Genomic DNA, 18,115 nt, shown 5'->3' on the forward strand with positions numbered 1-18,115 from the left:
CCCAGTCTATCTTCTTTTTTCTGTTTCCTCTCCTGCCAAAAGAGTATTGTCCATTCTTTTAAAGCTATTCCCATTCTGAGGTGTCACTATTGTTGGCAGCTTGTCTTTTATTTCAAGACAATATCATTGTGCAAATGTTGCTAGGTTGCAAGATAAAAAGCACTGAATCAAAATGATTCAAATATCTCTTAGTAAAGGGCCATCTTTACTAGCTCCCTTCTTCAGAACCTTACTCAAAAATCTTCAGTTCCGAACCTTTCCAGATTAACCTCACTTGGCACTTCCTACTCTGATCTATGATCCACATCTATTTCTGACATGGATATGATTAGTTCCACGTAAAATGGCATAGTTCTCCTCTCTGCCCATTTTTCAAGTGACTCTTTCATCCAACAAATACATGTTGTGTGCTTTCTGTATGTCTGCCATTTGGAATATCATCAGTGAACAAAACACAGACCCTTGCCTTCACTGCACTCATCTTCTAGTTGTGCATGTGTGTGTCTTTATTTCTCTCAATAAAAGTGTCATGGCCATAACACCTAAAAAATGCCACAAAACAACAATCCCACAATCCCACTCAGAAAGTGAATGCATTTAACTTAAAACATGCGGTATGAATCTAAAGGAGCAGGGTCAAGTAAATGAGGCTGAGGCTGTGGCTCATACTTATAATCCCAGCACTTTGGGAGGCCCAGGCAGGAGGTTCACTTGAGGCCAAGAGGTTGGTACCAGCCTGGGCAACAAAATGAGACCCCATCTCTATTAAAAACAAACAAACAAAGAGGCTGAGAAAAAAATGGCAAGGGATATAAAAAACTGTATTTTATATTTTCATTGTGTCCAAAATAGGCTTATTAGAATGTAAACTTTCTGAGGACCAGGACTATGTATTTCTTTCTTTTTCTTTAAGGGGACATAATTTAATTTTAATGTTTAAAGGAAAAAAAAACCACCCTAGCTATATGATGGAGTAGAATGTAAAATCTGCATGAATTTTCAAGATGAAACATGAAACTTGAAAGCAATGTCTTTTGCTTGTGACAGGCTGCTTTGAACTAGGTTCTCTGAACTTTAAGCTGAGGAAAATACAACCATCACCTAAGTGGATAATGATAGCAGTCCTGTGGCTTGGGCAGGGTTATAATTAGGCTTTTTTTGTAGTCCAGAATTAAAGCCTAACACAGCAAATTGCTATATTTTATATATCATGGTATACACAGTGCCTAGAAAGGTCTAATAGTAAAGTGCTCAATAAATGTTTGCCAAATGAATGAATGAATGCCCCAGTCATCCCATGTATTTTTATAAACCTAAGAATAATGTGTGGCTATTTTTTACATACCAGTCCAAAGTTGTAATGAACTAATAAGCTTAAAATACGTGAGGTCAATTTCTAATTTATATTAAATGTTTCTTTCGTCCTTGCTCTTCTTTCTCTGTAATTCTGGGAAGCCTAAATATTAAGGTAAGTTACATAGATACAAGCAACTACAAACATTACAAGTTTGGACCATGGCGTCTTAAATCTGGGTGGAGATAAAGATTGGCAAGATCTCCCAAAGCAGTATTGTGAGAAGGTTCTGTAAGGCTGAGTGATTGCTTGGTGAAACTGGTAAGTATTATTTAACTCATCTTGGTAAGTTCTGATCTTTCCTTTGAAAATGACAGAGGAGTTAGTTCTAGGTTGATACACTCAAGTTAGCCTTCCCGTCTCCATTGTTCCACCTGCAAAATAAAGACAGGTTTTGCTTCCCAGAAAAGTTACTAACTTCAGAAGTTCAAAATAAGTAATATTTGTCAGCTAGAAAGCAACCATGTTTGTGAGTTGATCGTTTTGTGGGTGAGCTCTCTATAGAACAATTGAGGATTTACCTGAGAAGGAGCACTGCAGGAGAGTCCAGACAGCTCGCTGATCCGCGCAGCAGCAGTGGGGTTGCTAGAGCTGATGAGGACAGGGGGGCTGATCTCCATGGAGTGGCGGTTCTGGGACGCCTGGGAGGACTTGTTGGCCATTGTGAGGGAAGTGAAGGAATGCCGCTTTTTGGTGTTCTTCTTGGTGTCGGAGTGCTTTGGGGCAGTGCTGCTCTGGACTGCTGCCGAGGAACATTCTCCCGTATCAACTCCTGGCACAGGAGGCTTATCCCATTCTATCAGCTGCTTAGCAGCTGAGTTAAACTGCAAAAGCAACCGCCAGACCAACACAAGAAGGTTAAACAATTTCCAAGAATTCACTGAGGTTTATTTTCAACATGATTTTATCCAAACTTTCAAGTCACTACTTTAAAGTTTGCCTGTGCAGTGTCTGTTCGTCCCACACGAGATGTCTTTTCTCTCAGTATTGGAATTTCATTGTATCTATATCACAGGTAGACATTAAATCAAGAATAAACAATTCCATTGCAAGACTGAAAGAGTAAAAGACAATTTTATTAAGAATTTTTATAATGTCTGTTTTTAAAACTTGCCAATCACGTGTAAACCTATGTAACAAACCTGCACGTTCTGCAAATGTATCCCAGAACTTCAAGTATAATAATAAAAAAAAAACTTGCCAATAACAAATGAACATTGTTTTCAGCTCACTGTAAAATTTCGAGAAGAGCAATCAGAGGGTATATTTGTCTGACTGGATACCCTGTTGTACAATAATGGTTGGGTATTTGCTCAGAGCACAACTGAATAATGAAGGGGCAACTTTTGGGTTTGGTAACAATGAGCAAGAAGACAGAGAATAAAACCATTCAAAACAGACCAATGTACTTCTAAGTACGTTTACCTCCTGCCTTTCTTTCTGTATTCTGGGAGAACCTCACAAAAAGCTGGTATAAATTCTTCACAGGTTTTTTGTCATGTCATTGTATCAGTTATTGACCTGTGTACACAAACTTTCAATAATAACAGGATAAGACATGAAACTCAAGTTCTGTTGGCAAGCTAACTTCGTCTATCTCAAAAGCCCCAGTGTAAAGTAAGAGTACCAGGGGTCAAAATCCGTGTACTCCACTGACATTATCAGCAAGAAAGGAAAGAACACAAGCCTTTTGTTTTTCCTACGGTAAAATAAAACATTTCTGGAAAGCTTCAATGACAATAAGCTGCATATAACTTACCTAGATATTACAGTAATGGGAAACATAGCTTAACCTCTCATAAAAAAATTGAGATGCAAAATAATAACTTTTAAAAGGTAACTTAAATATAATATTAAGGAAAACAGTGATTTTTCTATCTCAGCATTACATATTGGGCACTTCACAAATGCCTTTATATAAAATAACATCATGTACTATTTTTCCCACCTAAATTGTTTGGGCTATGTCTTCTCATCCTATGGATAAGACCATCCTACTAGGGCAATGGAAACCCTGTCAGTCAATATTTTATGCAATGAACTTGCTTTAGAACAACTGGTTCCTCACAAAGCTGTGTTAACTGGAGCTCAGCCGTCACTGCTTCTATAAAGGATGGCAAATCAACTGACAATTTGTTCCTAAAAGAATTTGTTCCTAAAGACAATTTGTTCCTAGGGAACTCAAATTCAAGTGGCTTGTCTAGTCTATAATTAGTAGGATAAACCTTTATCAAACATGACCATATCTCTTCTTCAGACTTTAAGAAGTCTCTCCATGTGCTAATCTTTCAGAAATAATAGGCAGTAATGACAGAATAACACCTGTCAAGGCCTGAAGTACCAACAGCCAGAGAAAGGATCATGAAGACTTGTGTGGTATGTGTTTAGGGATGAAGGAATGAGGTGCTATGAAAGGGTAGCCCTATTCAGAACATTGTCATGGCATTTGGTCAGAAGATCCAGAATTTACAAATCCTTTCTTGGTCTAGCTGTCCCCACCTTGAGTGGTCCCCAAGAGTATAAGAAGCCCAAATGAAGCAAAGCAATGTTTTATATTACAGTGGGGGCAGCCCAAAACTCACTGCAGAGCTCTAATAAACTGCAGTGAACCATGGAGGGGTAGGTTCCTCTTTCCTACACAGGCTGGGTATAAGGAGCCTGGAAACCAAGCAGATTGAAAGGCTACTTCAACACCTCCATCCCAAACACAACACCCTCATGAAATGAAGGGCTGGTGCAGCAGGCAATGCTGAAGAAAAAGGAACCAGAGAATGTCTTCTTCCACAATAAGCTTATTTAGACACCTAGAAACAAATCTTCAAAAGCGCAAACCTAATCAGAGTGCTGGAGTCTGACCGATCAACTCGGCATCCTGTCCCACTGATTAAGAAGTCGGGGAAGAAGATGAGAAGACTTCCTTCACATTGAAGCCAAAAATATAAAGAGAGAAGACTATCACATCTATTTGATATTATGTTTAGATTAATTCTGGGGTCAAACAATAGGTTCCATTAGTGGTGCCTGTTTTGAAAGGTTCTGAAAAATTACATAGTCTCATCATGGTCATACTTGGCTGGCCAAGTGTCAGTTATATATTTAACACTGTGTTAGCATTTCAGGTTTCCATATGCTGTGCTCTGGTATAAACATCTGAGGATTAAAATATTGTTCCCAATAATTCCTGCTGCTTTCTCAATAGAAAAATACTGGGTGCCTCCTTTGTGTCTTTCTTCATATCATATATTCTCCATTAAAATAAATACACATTGAACATCTATTGGGGGGTTTGTTTGAGGGGGAAGCATCTCACTCTGTTACCCTGGCTGAAGTGCAGCAGCACATTCATTGCTCACTGTAGCCTCGAACTCCTGGGCTCAAGTGATCCTCTTGCCTCAGCCTCCTGAGTATAGGCATCCAACACCACAACCCAGCTAATTTTTAGTAGCGACAAGGACTCATTATGATGTCTAGCTGGTGTCAAACTTCTCTGCTCAAGTGATCCTCCTGTCTCAACCTCCCAAAGTGCTGGGATTACAGGTGTGAGCCAGTGTGCCTGGACTCTGAGCACCGTGTGCTGAATAACGTGCTCAGTACTAAAGATCCACAAATGCAGGAAAATGGTCTCTGCCCTTAAGGAGCTTACAAACATGCATAAAAATAATACAGTGCTTTCCATAATTTCTGTCTAGCTACTTTTGCTCAACAATATGCTTTTTGAGATTTATCCAGATTGCTCCAAGAATCAGTAGTTCTTTCTTTTAAACTGCTGTGTAATATTCTATTCTGTAAATATACTATAATTTATCCATTCTACTGCTGATGAACATGTGGGTTTTCTTTCCTTCTTTCCTGCCTTCCTTCCTTCCAATTAGACGGTGTCTATCAAGAACAATGCTGTTGTGAATAATCTAGTAAGTGTCTTTTGGTGGACATAAGCTGTCATCTGGATATTGGGTACATGTCCAGGAGTAGAACTGCTGGGCCACAGGGTTGGATGCTTAGAAGCATGTATATGCAGGTAGACACATTCTGGAGTGGTATAACAAGCCAACTGGCAAGTAGAAGGCCACGTTATCTAACTTTGTGGCCTTAATGGAGCCATTTTACCTCTATTGTTCATAGCTTCCTCATCTATAAAGTAAGTTGGAGCCAATGATTTTTTAGGTCTCTTTTAGCTCTCCACATGTATCATGCATAATCTCACTTTAAATGGACATGTTTCTATTTTATTTCTATTCCTCTAAATAGCCTAGCATATTTTTTTCTGCACTTCATTTTTATGCATTGACAGTAATATTTGTTAGCAAGATGTTGTCATACTTTAAAATTACTTGAGATTTCTTCTGAAGCAGCATAGATTAGTATTAAAAACACACTGTTCCTTGCTTCTTTCATCGGTTCCAGAGAAAATCATAAAGCTAGGACTATTTGGTAGAGGCATTAAGTAAATCAGGCAGAAACATAAAGCAGCTTTTGTTGTTAAGTATAACTTAACCTTTGTAACAATAGAGAAGCAAGAATCTGATAACTTTGAATAGAATTTTGATAAAATTCATGTATGAATGTTTGTTTGAGCTCAGTAGTGTGAGCTTTCTGTGACATTTATCTAACCATGACCTTCAATGTTAGGAGTGCACTCATCACCTGCAAAAGAAACTTGTATCCGAAAATACCTTCTTCCAAGCATTTGGTAAGCAGCTTTGATGAGACTTAGGTTGGATATATGGTAAAATTCAGTATACTGGAGATAAAAGCAGGGACTCTATAGTATTTAATACTCTTCAAATTCTTATGTCTCTTTTGGAGAAGAGTCTAAAATGTACAAAGAATGTGTTTTTGAGAGTTATCAGAAATACAAATAAACATGAGATGAAATACTGACAAAAATATCAATAATAACAAGGCAGCTTAAGAAATATTAAAGTAAACTTTTTGTGTGAGGTTGCCCTCTTTGCTAGAGAGAATATAGCTGTCTTTTAAAGGTGGGACTTACAACTTTTTTAAAGAGAAAACATTTTTTTAATGAGAACTAAGTTGAATAGTCACTATTTTATAGGAAGTTTTACAGAGAATCACTCTGTAGCTCTTGAGCACTGTAGGATACAAACAGTGTATCTGAGAAGAAATTATTTTAATTCACAACCCACTAGAGCAAGCTTGTCCAACCCATGGTCCTCTACATGTAGCCCAACACAAATTTGTAAAGTTTCTTAAAACATTATGAGATTTTTTTGAGTTTTTTTTTTTTTTTTTTAAAGCTCACCAGCTATCGTTAGTGTATTTTATGTGTGGCCAGAACAATTTTTCTTCTTCCAATGTGGCCCAGGGAAGCCAAAAGATTGCACACCCCTGGTATAGAACATCATGAAGTAAAAAGTAAAAGGCCTCAGACAGTTCCCCACATCTGTTTCTCCCCAATGCACTTCCCAGATGGATTTTCATTGAACAATTTAAAACATATCCTTCCATTTATTTCTATGTAGATGTTGTTATATATGTATCTACTTTATTGATTTTTAACACAAAACCAAGCCATCTATTCTATTCTCTCATGAAACAGTATTTCATGAACATCTCTGCATATAAATAGGGATAGATTGATTAACACAGTATTCCATTTTATAGAGATGTTGCCATTTACTATGTCTTGGCATACTGTTTTAATTTGTATTTGTATTTATTGATGAGATTAAGCATCAATTTTCTTCTTTTAGGATTTGCTTGTTTCAATGCTCCATCCATATTTGTATTGGGTTATTGGACTGAGAGAAATCCCTTTTTATTTTTTTTTTTGAGACATGGTCTCCCTCAGTCATCAAGGCTGGAGTGCAGTGGCACAATCTCAGCTCAATGCAACCTCTTCCTCCCAGGTTCAAGTGATTCTCTTGTCTCAGCCTCCTGAGTAGCTGGGATTATAGGTGCACGCCACAACAGCCTGGCTAATTTTTGTATTTTTTTAGTAGAGATGGGGTTTCACCATATTGGCCAGGCTGGTGTTGAACTCCTGACATCAGGTGATCTGCCCACCTCAGCTTACTAAAGTGCTGGGATTACAGGTGTGAGCCACTGCACCTGGCCGTAAGTACTCTTTCTATATTATGTAACTTATATGTATGTGTGTGTATATATTTATGTCTATTAAAAATAATGTTCTAATTTGTTTTTTAGCTTCATAGGTTTGTTACAGAAAAGTTTTTATTTTATGTGTCAAATTTATCAGTTTTTCCACTACTGCATCTTGATTTAACATCATGCTTTAAAAATCTTCTTATTCCACAATTGTTTTAAATAAGAAACCTACATTTCTTCTTAGTTTTGTTAATGTTTTCTTCTTTTCGTCCTTCCTTTTTACATTTCAGCCTGTGAACCATATGCCCATCTGGTTTTGCATAAAGAATAAGGTAAGGAGAGCACTTAGCACTTCGTTTCTCTGCATGACTCAGCAGTTGTCCTATCATCATTTCAATAACAGTCCATCTTTTCCTCACTGCTTTCAAATGCCATGTTTTAAATGCAGCTCTTCAACATTCTACTGCATCACTAAGTCCAGTGTTCCTTCTCCAGATAAGTCAGTCACTTTGAGGAAAATCAGTGAATGAATGAAATGCTATGGAATGGAAATTCATGCCCATTTACAGCCTCTTAGTAGACATGAAAATATTTTGCCTCATATTATAGGCCTTTACAAAATGCTCCATAATGACAATGAGAAACTGGTATTTCCATTTGCCTCCTATTCCTCCCTGCAATTTAGGTAACAAGGTTTTTGTTTTTGGATGACTCAAATATAAAAGCAAGCTCAGTCTTCATTTATAATACAAGACTTGCCCACAGATAAGGAATAACTAAGAGACTGAAGGGATTACTCAAGAGTCTTTTAAAATTGATATGAAAGCCTCTCTCAGATAACAGCTCCATTTAGGTCTCTGTAAATATTTGTTGAATGAACAGAAATGTTTGTCTCTTAGCACTCTCAAGGGAAGGAAGTGCTGCCTCCAGCCCAACACTATGCAACTGAAATATAATATGAGCCAAACTTGGAATTTAGATTTTCTGGTAGCCACATTTTAAAAGACAAAAAGAAATAGGTAAAACTCATTTTAATAATATATTTCATTTAGTCCAATATATCTACACTATAATCACTTCAACATGTAATGCATATAGAAAAGTGCTGAGATGGATACATTCTTTTTTTTATACTATGTCTTTGAACCCAGTGGGTACAGAGTGCTTCCGTCCCACTCAGTTTGGAGGAGTCTCACTGCAAGTTGCTCAACCCCAACATATGCATTGGATGGCATAGCTCTGGACTCTCCATAGCTCCTGCAGGGAAAGAAGCTGCACCACAGGGTGGCTGAGCTCCCAAGGCTCATTAAGCACAAAGAATTTGCTGAGGAGAGAAAAGACTGAAATGACTCCCCTGACCCCCCATGGCCCACATTTCTGAAGGCTCCTGGGTCCTGAAGCAGTACACTGGTAGCAAGTACAAGGGTTACTCATTTACGCCATAGCACAGGGAGAACCATCGACTCCTCATTCAAGCCTTGCTACTTCCTGCCAAGGGAAAAGGATTTTCACAGTAACTGCCTGACTGCACTAGGTAAGGAAGGTGAAACATCAGCTACTTAGCTCTTCACCTATTTTCATTATCTTCACTTCTGTTGGCCTGAGCTGTTAAAAACAAAATAAACTAGAATTTTCTTGCTCAGGTTTCTGATTTTGAAATGTAAGGTGCAAAGAGAAGGTATATGTCATTAGAAGCCTATAAAGAATTTTAGCTTAGGTAGCTGAAAAAGGAACTGTCAGAGAAAACCACAGGAAAAGCCCTGAACTTCAAGCTGAAAGGTTTAGGTTAGAGTTAGGTCTTTGTCCTCGCTGGTTCAGTAACCTTGGGTGGAACATATAAATTCCATGGTTTGGGTTTCCCCAGCAGTATAAAATGGGAAGGTAACATCACCTCTACACACCCCAGGTAGAAATGGGCATGGTTAAGTGCTCTGTAACATGTAAAGTGCTATATGAACACGAGTTATTCATACTATTCAGAGTCCAAGCTTGCTATTAACTTGCTTTGTTGCCTTGGGCAAGTCACTTGATCTTGGGTTTGCCTCCCATTTCTCATATGTAACATGAAGCAGGACTTAATGATCTGTAAAGTTTTATGCCTAGGGGAAGTACAAATACCTTTTCTCAACCCGATATTAAAAATATCTCATTCAAAATGTTCCATAGACAGAGACCTCCGTGTTGCCTATTGGGAACAGGGTCCTCAGGTATTCAGTGACCGGAATCAAACCTAATGGAGCCTTTTACTTATCCAAATGCTTTTTGAGTGACTATCAAAAGCCAGGCATGTATTAAATGGGAGAAAAGGGGAAACAGAGCCATACCTTCTCTGATTCATGAGAAAAGAGGACCTAGGAAACAGCACAATGGATTAAGGGTAGGAGGCTCAAAGTCGGGAGTCTGCAAAGCTCGGATAGGTGAGGTCCATGAATAAAGAAGGCCAGACAGAGAACAACAAGGAATGGCAGGCATACTCTAGTGAACTATGGTCAACTGGGGAGTGTCTGCTCCCTCTCAAGGGGCAACTGTTTGGCAGGGTCAGCTGTTTTTTTTTTTTTTTTTTTTAAAGGAAAGCTAGAAATTAGGCTTATGTAAAACCCCCTGAGTTTACATCTTAACTAATTTAAAAAAAAACACTCATAAAAGTCATGGGGATCATAGTAGTTGGTGATCTCTGATCAGGGAAGAAATAATAGAGAAGAAAACAGCAGGTGTAAGAAGAAAAGCAAAAGGCCCTCAGAATCTCAGAATCTACAAGAAAGAAGACCTTGCAAAGTTTCCCAGGCCAACCAAGGACCCAGAAATGAAAAAGGCACAGAGTTTCAGGGAGATTAAGAATAGTGTACTCAACCCAGCAATCCCCCTACCGGGTATATACCCAAAGGAAAAGAAATCATTTTATTAAAAAGACACCTGTACTTGTATGTTTATTGCAGTACTATTCACAATAGCGAAGTCATGAAGTCAAATTCAGTGTCCATCAATGGTCTACTAGATAAAGAAAATGTGGTACATATGCATCATAGGATATCATCCAGACAGAAAAAAGAAAGCAATAATTTCTTTTGCAGCAACATGGATAAAGCTTTAGGTCATTATCCTAAGTAAAATCACTTAGAAAATCAAATGCCGCACTTTCCCACTTAGAAGTGGACATAAAGATAGAAATAATAGACACTGAAGACTCCAAAAGTGGGAAGATGAGCAGGGGTGGGGGTGATGGTTGAAAATCTACTTATTGGGTCCGACGTTCACCATGTGAGTGATGGGTACATTAAAAGCCCAACTTCACCAATATGTATGTAATACCACTGCAACAAATCTGTACATGTGCCCTCTGAATCTGCAATTAAAAAATGTATTTTTGAAACAGAATAGTGGTAGATGTTATTGAGAGGACGAAACGACAAAAACAAGAGCTAAGAAAAGGCAGTTAGTAGCAAACAGGAGAAAAGTTTCAGAGACCAGAAGGGACAAAGGCTAATCTGGAAACCATTATTCTCAGCAAACTGACACAAGAACAGAAAGCCAAACACCGCATGTTCTCACTCATAGGTGGGGTGTTGAACAGTGAGAACACGTGGACTCAGGGAGAGGAGCATCACACACTGGGGGCAGTTGGCGGGGGGCGGGGAGGGAGGGGAGGGTGGGAAGGGATAACATGGGGAGAAATGCCAGATATAGTATGCACCTCAAGTAAAATAAATAAATAAATAAGAAAGCAGAGACGGCGAGCAGGGATAAGCGACTCTCCTGAGAATTTTAGCAGAAGAAAAGAGGTAGAATCATAATTTGAGGGGAATGCAGTCAAGGAATAGGTTTTTGGGGAGAGTAAAAAGCTTATCATTTTCCTATAGTAAAGGATAGCCAGGGGAAAAGGAATAACTGACACATGAAACAGTAAAGATACAGAAGATGTGACCAAGTTCCTGGAGGATTAAAGGCCTGGGTGAAGAAGACAGCAACCACAAATGAAGAGAAACACTTCCCAACTGTAAACAGGGAATGTGCATACAAATTTAAAATTCCACCCTGAAAACTAAGGCTAAAGAGGTACAAATGCCTATTGCTTCCAAGCAACAGACGTACAGTCTAATCATGGGGCTAGGGACAGAGACCAATGGATAATTTTTAAATTGGTCTCAGTTCACTTCACTGTGTTTACTGGATCTGATAATACATGAAGTTTTAGACATATGTTTTGTTCTATTTTGCATTTGTTCACTGAATGCACACCATAAATCAGAAATGTCTGTTAGTCAAAAGCATCATTCCAATGACAAATTTTATTTTCCACAACCTGATTACCAGATGTAGGGATACTACAAAAGAAATATACATGTATCTCAGGAGGTTATGAACATGGAATTGTCATTAATTCTAAGCAAAAATTTGTCAATGTGAAATGACACACTGACAGAAATTCCAGAGTGATGTGTAATCAGTTAATAAATCAGTGAACATGTATTTTCCCTGCCCTGGATGCTTAAAGCATGTGTGGATGTGTATGGAGGGCAGGGAGGAGGGTGGTGATCACCAAGAAGGTATCTGGCACAGAAAGAGAATACTGTACCAAGGATACTGAACATCATGACTTTGCACGTTTGTTTGAGATCTTCCTTCTTCTCAACATATGAAGACATTTTTGCCCCACAAATATGTGAAGCCTACCAGGCACATTACCACTAAACTTTGTCATAAAAAGCAATGTTGTTTTATAACACTTAGGAAAAAAACCCTCCTAAAACATTCCATTTCACTCTAGAGAAGCCTGTTCCCATTGATGTAATAAAGATGCTTCTGTTCGAGCCATTTCTATGCCACACATGCACATACATGCTGGACCAGTACAGAATATTCATTCAGTCTGTTTTACTCAATATGAGACATAACACTTGATGAATTAAAACAAACCTATTTTGCTTATTAAAGCTTTAGGTACTAGAAAAATTTAGAGCATCTATAACAACAACAAAATATTTAAGTAATAAAAAATTAAAAGTTGAAAAGACATTAAAATATTATGATTTTGATTAGTTTTTTATTTTTCTTGTAAAAAAGGCAACCTCAGATATTTAAAATTGTTGAGTAGTGACTAATTTCTGAAAATTAACCTTTTAGGTATTAGAACATGAAATATTTCATAATGAATTATGAAACATTAAAATGCCCTACACACTTTTTAAGCAAAACTGGATAATAACAATGATTCTAACCCACCATTAGGAATGCTAGTTATTGAATGTGCTCTGAGATTAGGGCAGGGCAGAAGTCTAGGGAAGCAATGAACTGCTGGCTGGAGACCACAATTTCCCTTCTCAATCCCTGGCTCTGTGGCCCCTGAACAAGACATTTCTCTATAAAATGGTAAAAATAATTAAATTATGGATTAGCTACTACAGCATTTATTAGATAGTCATAAAAACTGATGTTCAGTAGTATTACAATTATATGGAGAGGCAAAATCATGTGTAATATCATTAAAGCATAAGGAAAAAGAATGGAAGGCTATTTACCAAAATTATACACGATGAGACAGGATTATTCATTTCCTTTCCAGACTTTCTGGAATATAATTATATTGTAGAAATAAAATCATTAAAAATATTCTTTACATAAGATATGGCTCTCAAGAAACAGAGGAAAATAATAAATCATCAACAAACCTAACTACACTCTTAGCATGTGCCAGCCAAGTAAGAATGGTACAAACGGGGTACTGTGGAAGTTCAAAGCCAGGAGAGGGGGCTTTTTTGGTTCTGTTTCACAGAATTTGTTTAGTTGCATTTAAAAATTAGAAAAGAAAGGCTCAGTGAGAAATGACAGTATTTATTTGGACCTTGAAGGTGAGCTTTCTATTCAGACAAAGAAATATCCTTGATGAGCTGTAAAGACAGCAATTACAGAGTATGTTTTCCAGGAGTGATCAGTAAACTTAGCTAGGGCCCTGGGTACAGGCAGGAAAATACGGCAGTGTTAAAGAATTTGGCAATTCTTTAGGGTGTCATTGTGGACCTTAGATACCAGTTGGTGATTAGTCTAGGGCTCTGATTAAGGCTATGCAGGAAATCTGCATTTTTACATTCTATGAAACTACCTGGAGTACTGGAAGCTGTCCATTCATGCAGTGAGAACTCCATAAACATTAACTGATCTTTACAATCTCAGCTCTCTCAATGTTTTCCTGATGGAAAACAAAAAGAAAGTCTTAAATTAGAAAGAGGCCTCTGAATAATAGATAAAGCATAAACTATCCTAAATAAAGTTCTTTACCTAATCTAAACAACTCCTTTTTAGATTGAGTCTCTAGCTATATTCCATTAAGCAGCTGTTCCTGGAGCTCAGAGACTTGCCTTTCCCTTTAGAACTTCAGGAGCCAGTGTTCATTTTTCCTTCTATCATTGTGGCAGAAAGAAAAGCAATAATTACTTATATCAAGCAGAGAGCATTCAGAAGATGTAAAAACCTACACCATGGGACATAGCCTACAGTGCTTAAAAGAAAAAGGCAGATCCAATGTATTCAGTCAATCAGAATTAAGGATGAAAGTATGATGCTAAGCCACAGAGTAATTCTCCCTTACTTACTTTTCAGCAATGTCCTTAAATTTCTCTTACAAAAATGTATTTACTTCAGGTTTGAAGGGGAAATCTGGATGCTAAACAACACAGTAATTCCCTCTTCCCAACTTCCCCACAATTGCCCTACATTTCTTTTATAAACAATGATTTAACTTTTTAATTTTAAAGGAAAAGAATACATCTAAAGGAAAAAAATATATCCAAAAGTATAAATGACACTATCTTTTTATATAGTTCAATCAACTCTTTGATTATTAGATCAAAAGCTATTATTGCACCCTTCTGCTATCATTATTCTCAAGAGGGAAAGGCTTTTAGTTAAAAAATAAAGTTAGCATTGTTATTCTTAGCTCCTCCAAGGGTCACCTTGGCAACTTCAAACTATGTATCTAAACTTCCACTTCTTATTCTTTGGAACACAGACATTATCTTCCAGTTTTCTCACTCCCTAGAAGAGGAAGCTAGCACCCCCACCTTTAAGGCCACTTGTGCTCCCTGAGCCCTACACATTTGATTTTCCATTGTTAAAGCTGACAACACATTCTATTCCGTTGCCAGAGGAATGTCTCCCATGATTTGTCTATGGGTTGATTCTAGAAGTTGAATACAACTAATCACTCCAAATTGTACCCTTTAAATATGTGTAGTTTATTATATGTAACTTATGTCAATAAATTTCTTTTAAAAATAAGGATCCTTGACAATAAAGCTATCCTACCTTAGCTCAAAGTAAGCCAAAGGAGTCATTGCAAACTAGAGAAAATTCATCTTAGAATCAGGGAGTTTTGTTTTTGTTTTTGTTTTTTTGAAATGGAATCTGGCACTGTTGCCCAGGCTATAGTGTAGTGGTGAGATTGCAACTCACTGCAGTCTCTGCCTCCCAGGTTCAAGCAATTCTCCTGCCTCAGCCTCCTGAGTAACTGGGACTACAGGCATGCGCCACCATGCCCAGCTAATTTTTTTGTATTTTTAGTAGAGACAGGTTTTCACAATGTTGGCCAAGATGGTCTGGATCTCCTGACCTCATGATCCGCCTGCCTCGGCCTCCCAAAGTGCTGGGATTATAGGCGTGAGCCACCATGCCTGGCCAGAATCAGGGAGTATTTTTTTCTTAATATTTTATTTATTTAATTGACAAATAAAAATTGTATATTTTTGTCATGTATAAGATGATGTTTTAAAACATATATACATTGTGGAATGGCTAAATTGAGCAATTCACATATGCATTACCTCACATAGGTATCATTTTTGTGGTAAGAACACTTAAAATCCACTCTCAGCACTTTTCAAGAATATAATAATATACTATTATTAACTATAGTCACCCATGGACCTCTTGAACTTACTCCTCCTACATAACTAAAATTTTTATATCCTTTGACCTACCCTACCCCCAGGGGGCAGTCTTCTCTACACAGCTAGCCCTCCACATGCATATTCTGGCCCCACATCTGAGGAATGGAGGACCGGCCGTAGTACACCATTTTATGTAAGGGATTGAGCATCCACAGATTTAGAAACCATGAGGAATCCCGAAACAAACCCCTGTGGATACTGAGGGACAACTGTATTTAAGAAATAAATAACCAGTAGAGATTACAAGATCTAATCCATAGAGTATCACTACCATTATTTTAATTTGGGAAAATTCTAAACCAGGTACAACCAAATAATAGCCTAGATTAAAAAAAAAAAAAAAAAACCGTAAGAAACAGGAAAAAAGCTTGCACTAAGGTCACACAGAGCAGCTGGCTCTGAAGAAGGTAATGTCCTGATGTAACACCCAAGATAAACCAATGATAAAATATATGCATAGGCAATGAATGATGGGAGTATTAGCTGAAAAATGTAAAAGTGAGCAAAATCTAGGTTTGTTTTGGGTTTAGAACCTTTCATTATAAAAATTCATACGTTGCTCATTCCTTTAACCAATATTTATTGAAAGCCTACTATGGGCTGTGCAAGGATCCTGGGGAACTGGCCCTCGGGAGTTTGAATTCAAATGGGGAAATGGAGGGTGAGGGGACAGCTAGTAGCCACATCAACAAATAACTGGAAATACAGAGAAAAAAGTGCTAATAATTTCTAGGGCTAATAATAACAATGGTGATAATGATCACAGCCATCACTGACACTGCTCTTACTGGTGCCAGGTACTATTCTTAAGTATCACTGGAACTTATTATTTTACAAATGAAGAGCCAGGCCCAAAGTCACTCAGATAATTAGTGGTAGAGCCAAGACTTGAATCCTGGCCATCCAGAGTCCAAACTTTCTCCCACTATGGCACCACTATGTGTTTGAGGTAAAGCAAATGAGCAGCGACTCCTTTAGATGAGGCGAGGGAAAGTCTGTCAGAAGAGGTGACAGCTGACATGAGATCTAAAGAAATGAGAAATGCAGCCCTTATTTCTGGCAGTAACTACCTAGTAAGAACAGCTGTCTATGAAGCCATTCCAACTTCAGGCCTTCTGTATATTACCTTTTATCATCTGTAGCAGAGGAGCAAGTTGCTAAATAACTTTTTTGGTGTTGAAAAACTGCGTGAGTGATATTTCAAACAAATGACCAGGAGTCAAAGTAAAATGAGAAACTTAATAAAAATTTATGGTTCACTGTAAGCCTACACTACACAATTATGTTTGGAAAGCATCCAAAATTCCATATTCAGCACTTATTTCATTCAAAATTTTTGCTTGCTAAGAATCATGTCATCCAAACTTGAATGAATGAGTCAGCTCCAAATTCATGGGGTTAAAATCTTTCCTCCTATTTTACAGAAAACTAGTGTTTCTGAACAAAGAAAGAAGCAGATAACAAATTTATTTTTTTAAACTGTATTCAGTCCTTAAAAAAATACACTCTTTTATACATATCCTGGCATGGTGTCTTCAAGGACTGCTTTTAACCTTTACTATTTTCCAGCTTACACAAGTGAAGAAAGGACCTGTCTAAATTGAATAAAACCCATAACCTCTAAGGGTTGACCAAAGAGAGGTCTGAAAGAAATCTCCAGAGGGGAAGGGTGAATGTGATCAAAGCAAGAGAACTCTTACCCTTATCTTAAGAGCTCAACAAGGACTCCAAGGCACTGAATTCAGGGCCATTTTATATAGCCATTCTTTCCCCTCCTCAGTCTCCCAACCAGACTCTCCTCCATTCAAGCCTTGAAGAATTTTGTGTTCTACTTTATTAAGCAAAGTGTTCTGCATTATTAAAACGAGATTTGTTTGCAGGTCACTATACCACCACCACTATTTTACCATCTTACTCCAGTCCATGTAGAGATAACATTTTGGCATGATTTTGAAAACTAAAATGACAAATTGTAACATTGTAGCCAGCACTCAATTTCCTCCATAGACAGTGAGATTGCCAACGTTTTCATAAAAAATCAGTTTGATAGTCACAGGATGCTGAGGAAGAAAAGGATAGTTGAGGACAGAAAGGGAGGGTCAACTATTCCAGTAGCATGCCTCACCACCTCAGTCCTCTCTTTATCTCCCTCCAGTGCTTAGCTCCTTTCAGTTTACCTGCCTCCTAATTCCACAGCTCCACATTTGAACCTGTGACCCAGAGATTCTACTCCGGGTCCACAATCCTACCCCAAGGCCCATCCTGTGCAGACTTTCTGCCACAGGCAAGTTCCTTGGGCATTTCCATTACCTAAGTCAGCCAGCAGAAGTCAAGGGGAGATCCAGCTTCTGTCACTACATATGGTAATTAAGTTCTTTTATTTGATTATTACCAGGCTCTGGTATGCTCTGGGTGATGGTCTAATCTGAGCTCCAAACCACCATGCATAAGACATCGTAGTGTCAGACCCTTGGCAATACATCACCTCGTTCAATCTCAAAATTTCTGAGGGATAACAGTTTTTGTTATCCCTGTACAAAAAGAGCAAAACACCTAACACCGATGGAGACTTAAATGTCTGTTTATAAGATATAAGGGAATTATTTACCAGTGAATTTTTGTGATGCAGCCTGTTTTTATACTGGGATTGTTTGGCCCCATGAAGTGGAGCAAATATGAATAGGTTTACAGAGCTAGAGACGGATCATTACTCAAGAAAAAGCCAGTTTTTTATTGCTACAGTTTGCTTTAC

At 37.9% G+C, this 18,115-nt stretch overlaps 1 protein-coding gene and 1 long non-coding RNA gene across 5 annotated transcripts in view; both read right to left on the bottom strand.

Annotated features, from left to right (window-relative positions):
* Nucleotides 1-18,115, bottom strand: part of SH3RF1 (SH3 domain containing ring finger 1) — a 187,680-nt gene that overhangs the window by 42,113 nt on the left and 127,452 nt on the right. For all 4 annotated transcript variants that reach the window (XM_032298636.1, XM_032298637.1, XM_032298634.1 and 1 more), the window contains exon 5: nucleotides 1,876-2,178. In XM_032298636.1, the coding sequence (XP_032154527.1) occupies nucleotides 1,876-2,178 (303 nt within the window). The remainder of the gene's footprint in view (nucleotides 1-1,875; nucleotides 2,179-18,115) is intronic.
* On the bottom strand, nucleotides 2,186-16,587 carry LOC116565162. Its single transcript, XR_004275285.1, has 3 exons — nucleotides 16,577-16,587; nucleotides 10,179-10,190; nucleotides 2,186-3,001 (listed from the first exon to the last, which is right to left on the bottom strand). It is a non-coding gene; the product is annotated as an uncharacterized LOC116565162 (long non-coding RNA).

This window comes from Sapajus apella, unplaced genomic scaffold (genome assembly GCF_009761245.1).
Source record: "Sapajus apella isolate SASKATOON/1434 unplaced genomic scaffold, GSC_monkey_1.0 scaffold39, whole genome shotgun sequence".
Lineage (NCBI taxonomy): Eukaryota > Metazoa > Chordata > Mammalia > Primates > Cebidae > Sapajus > Sapajus apella.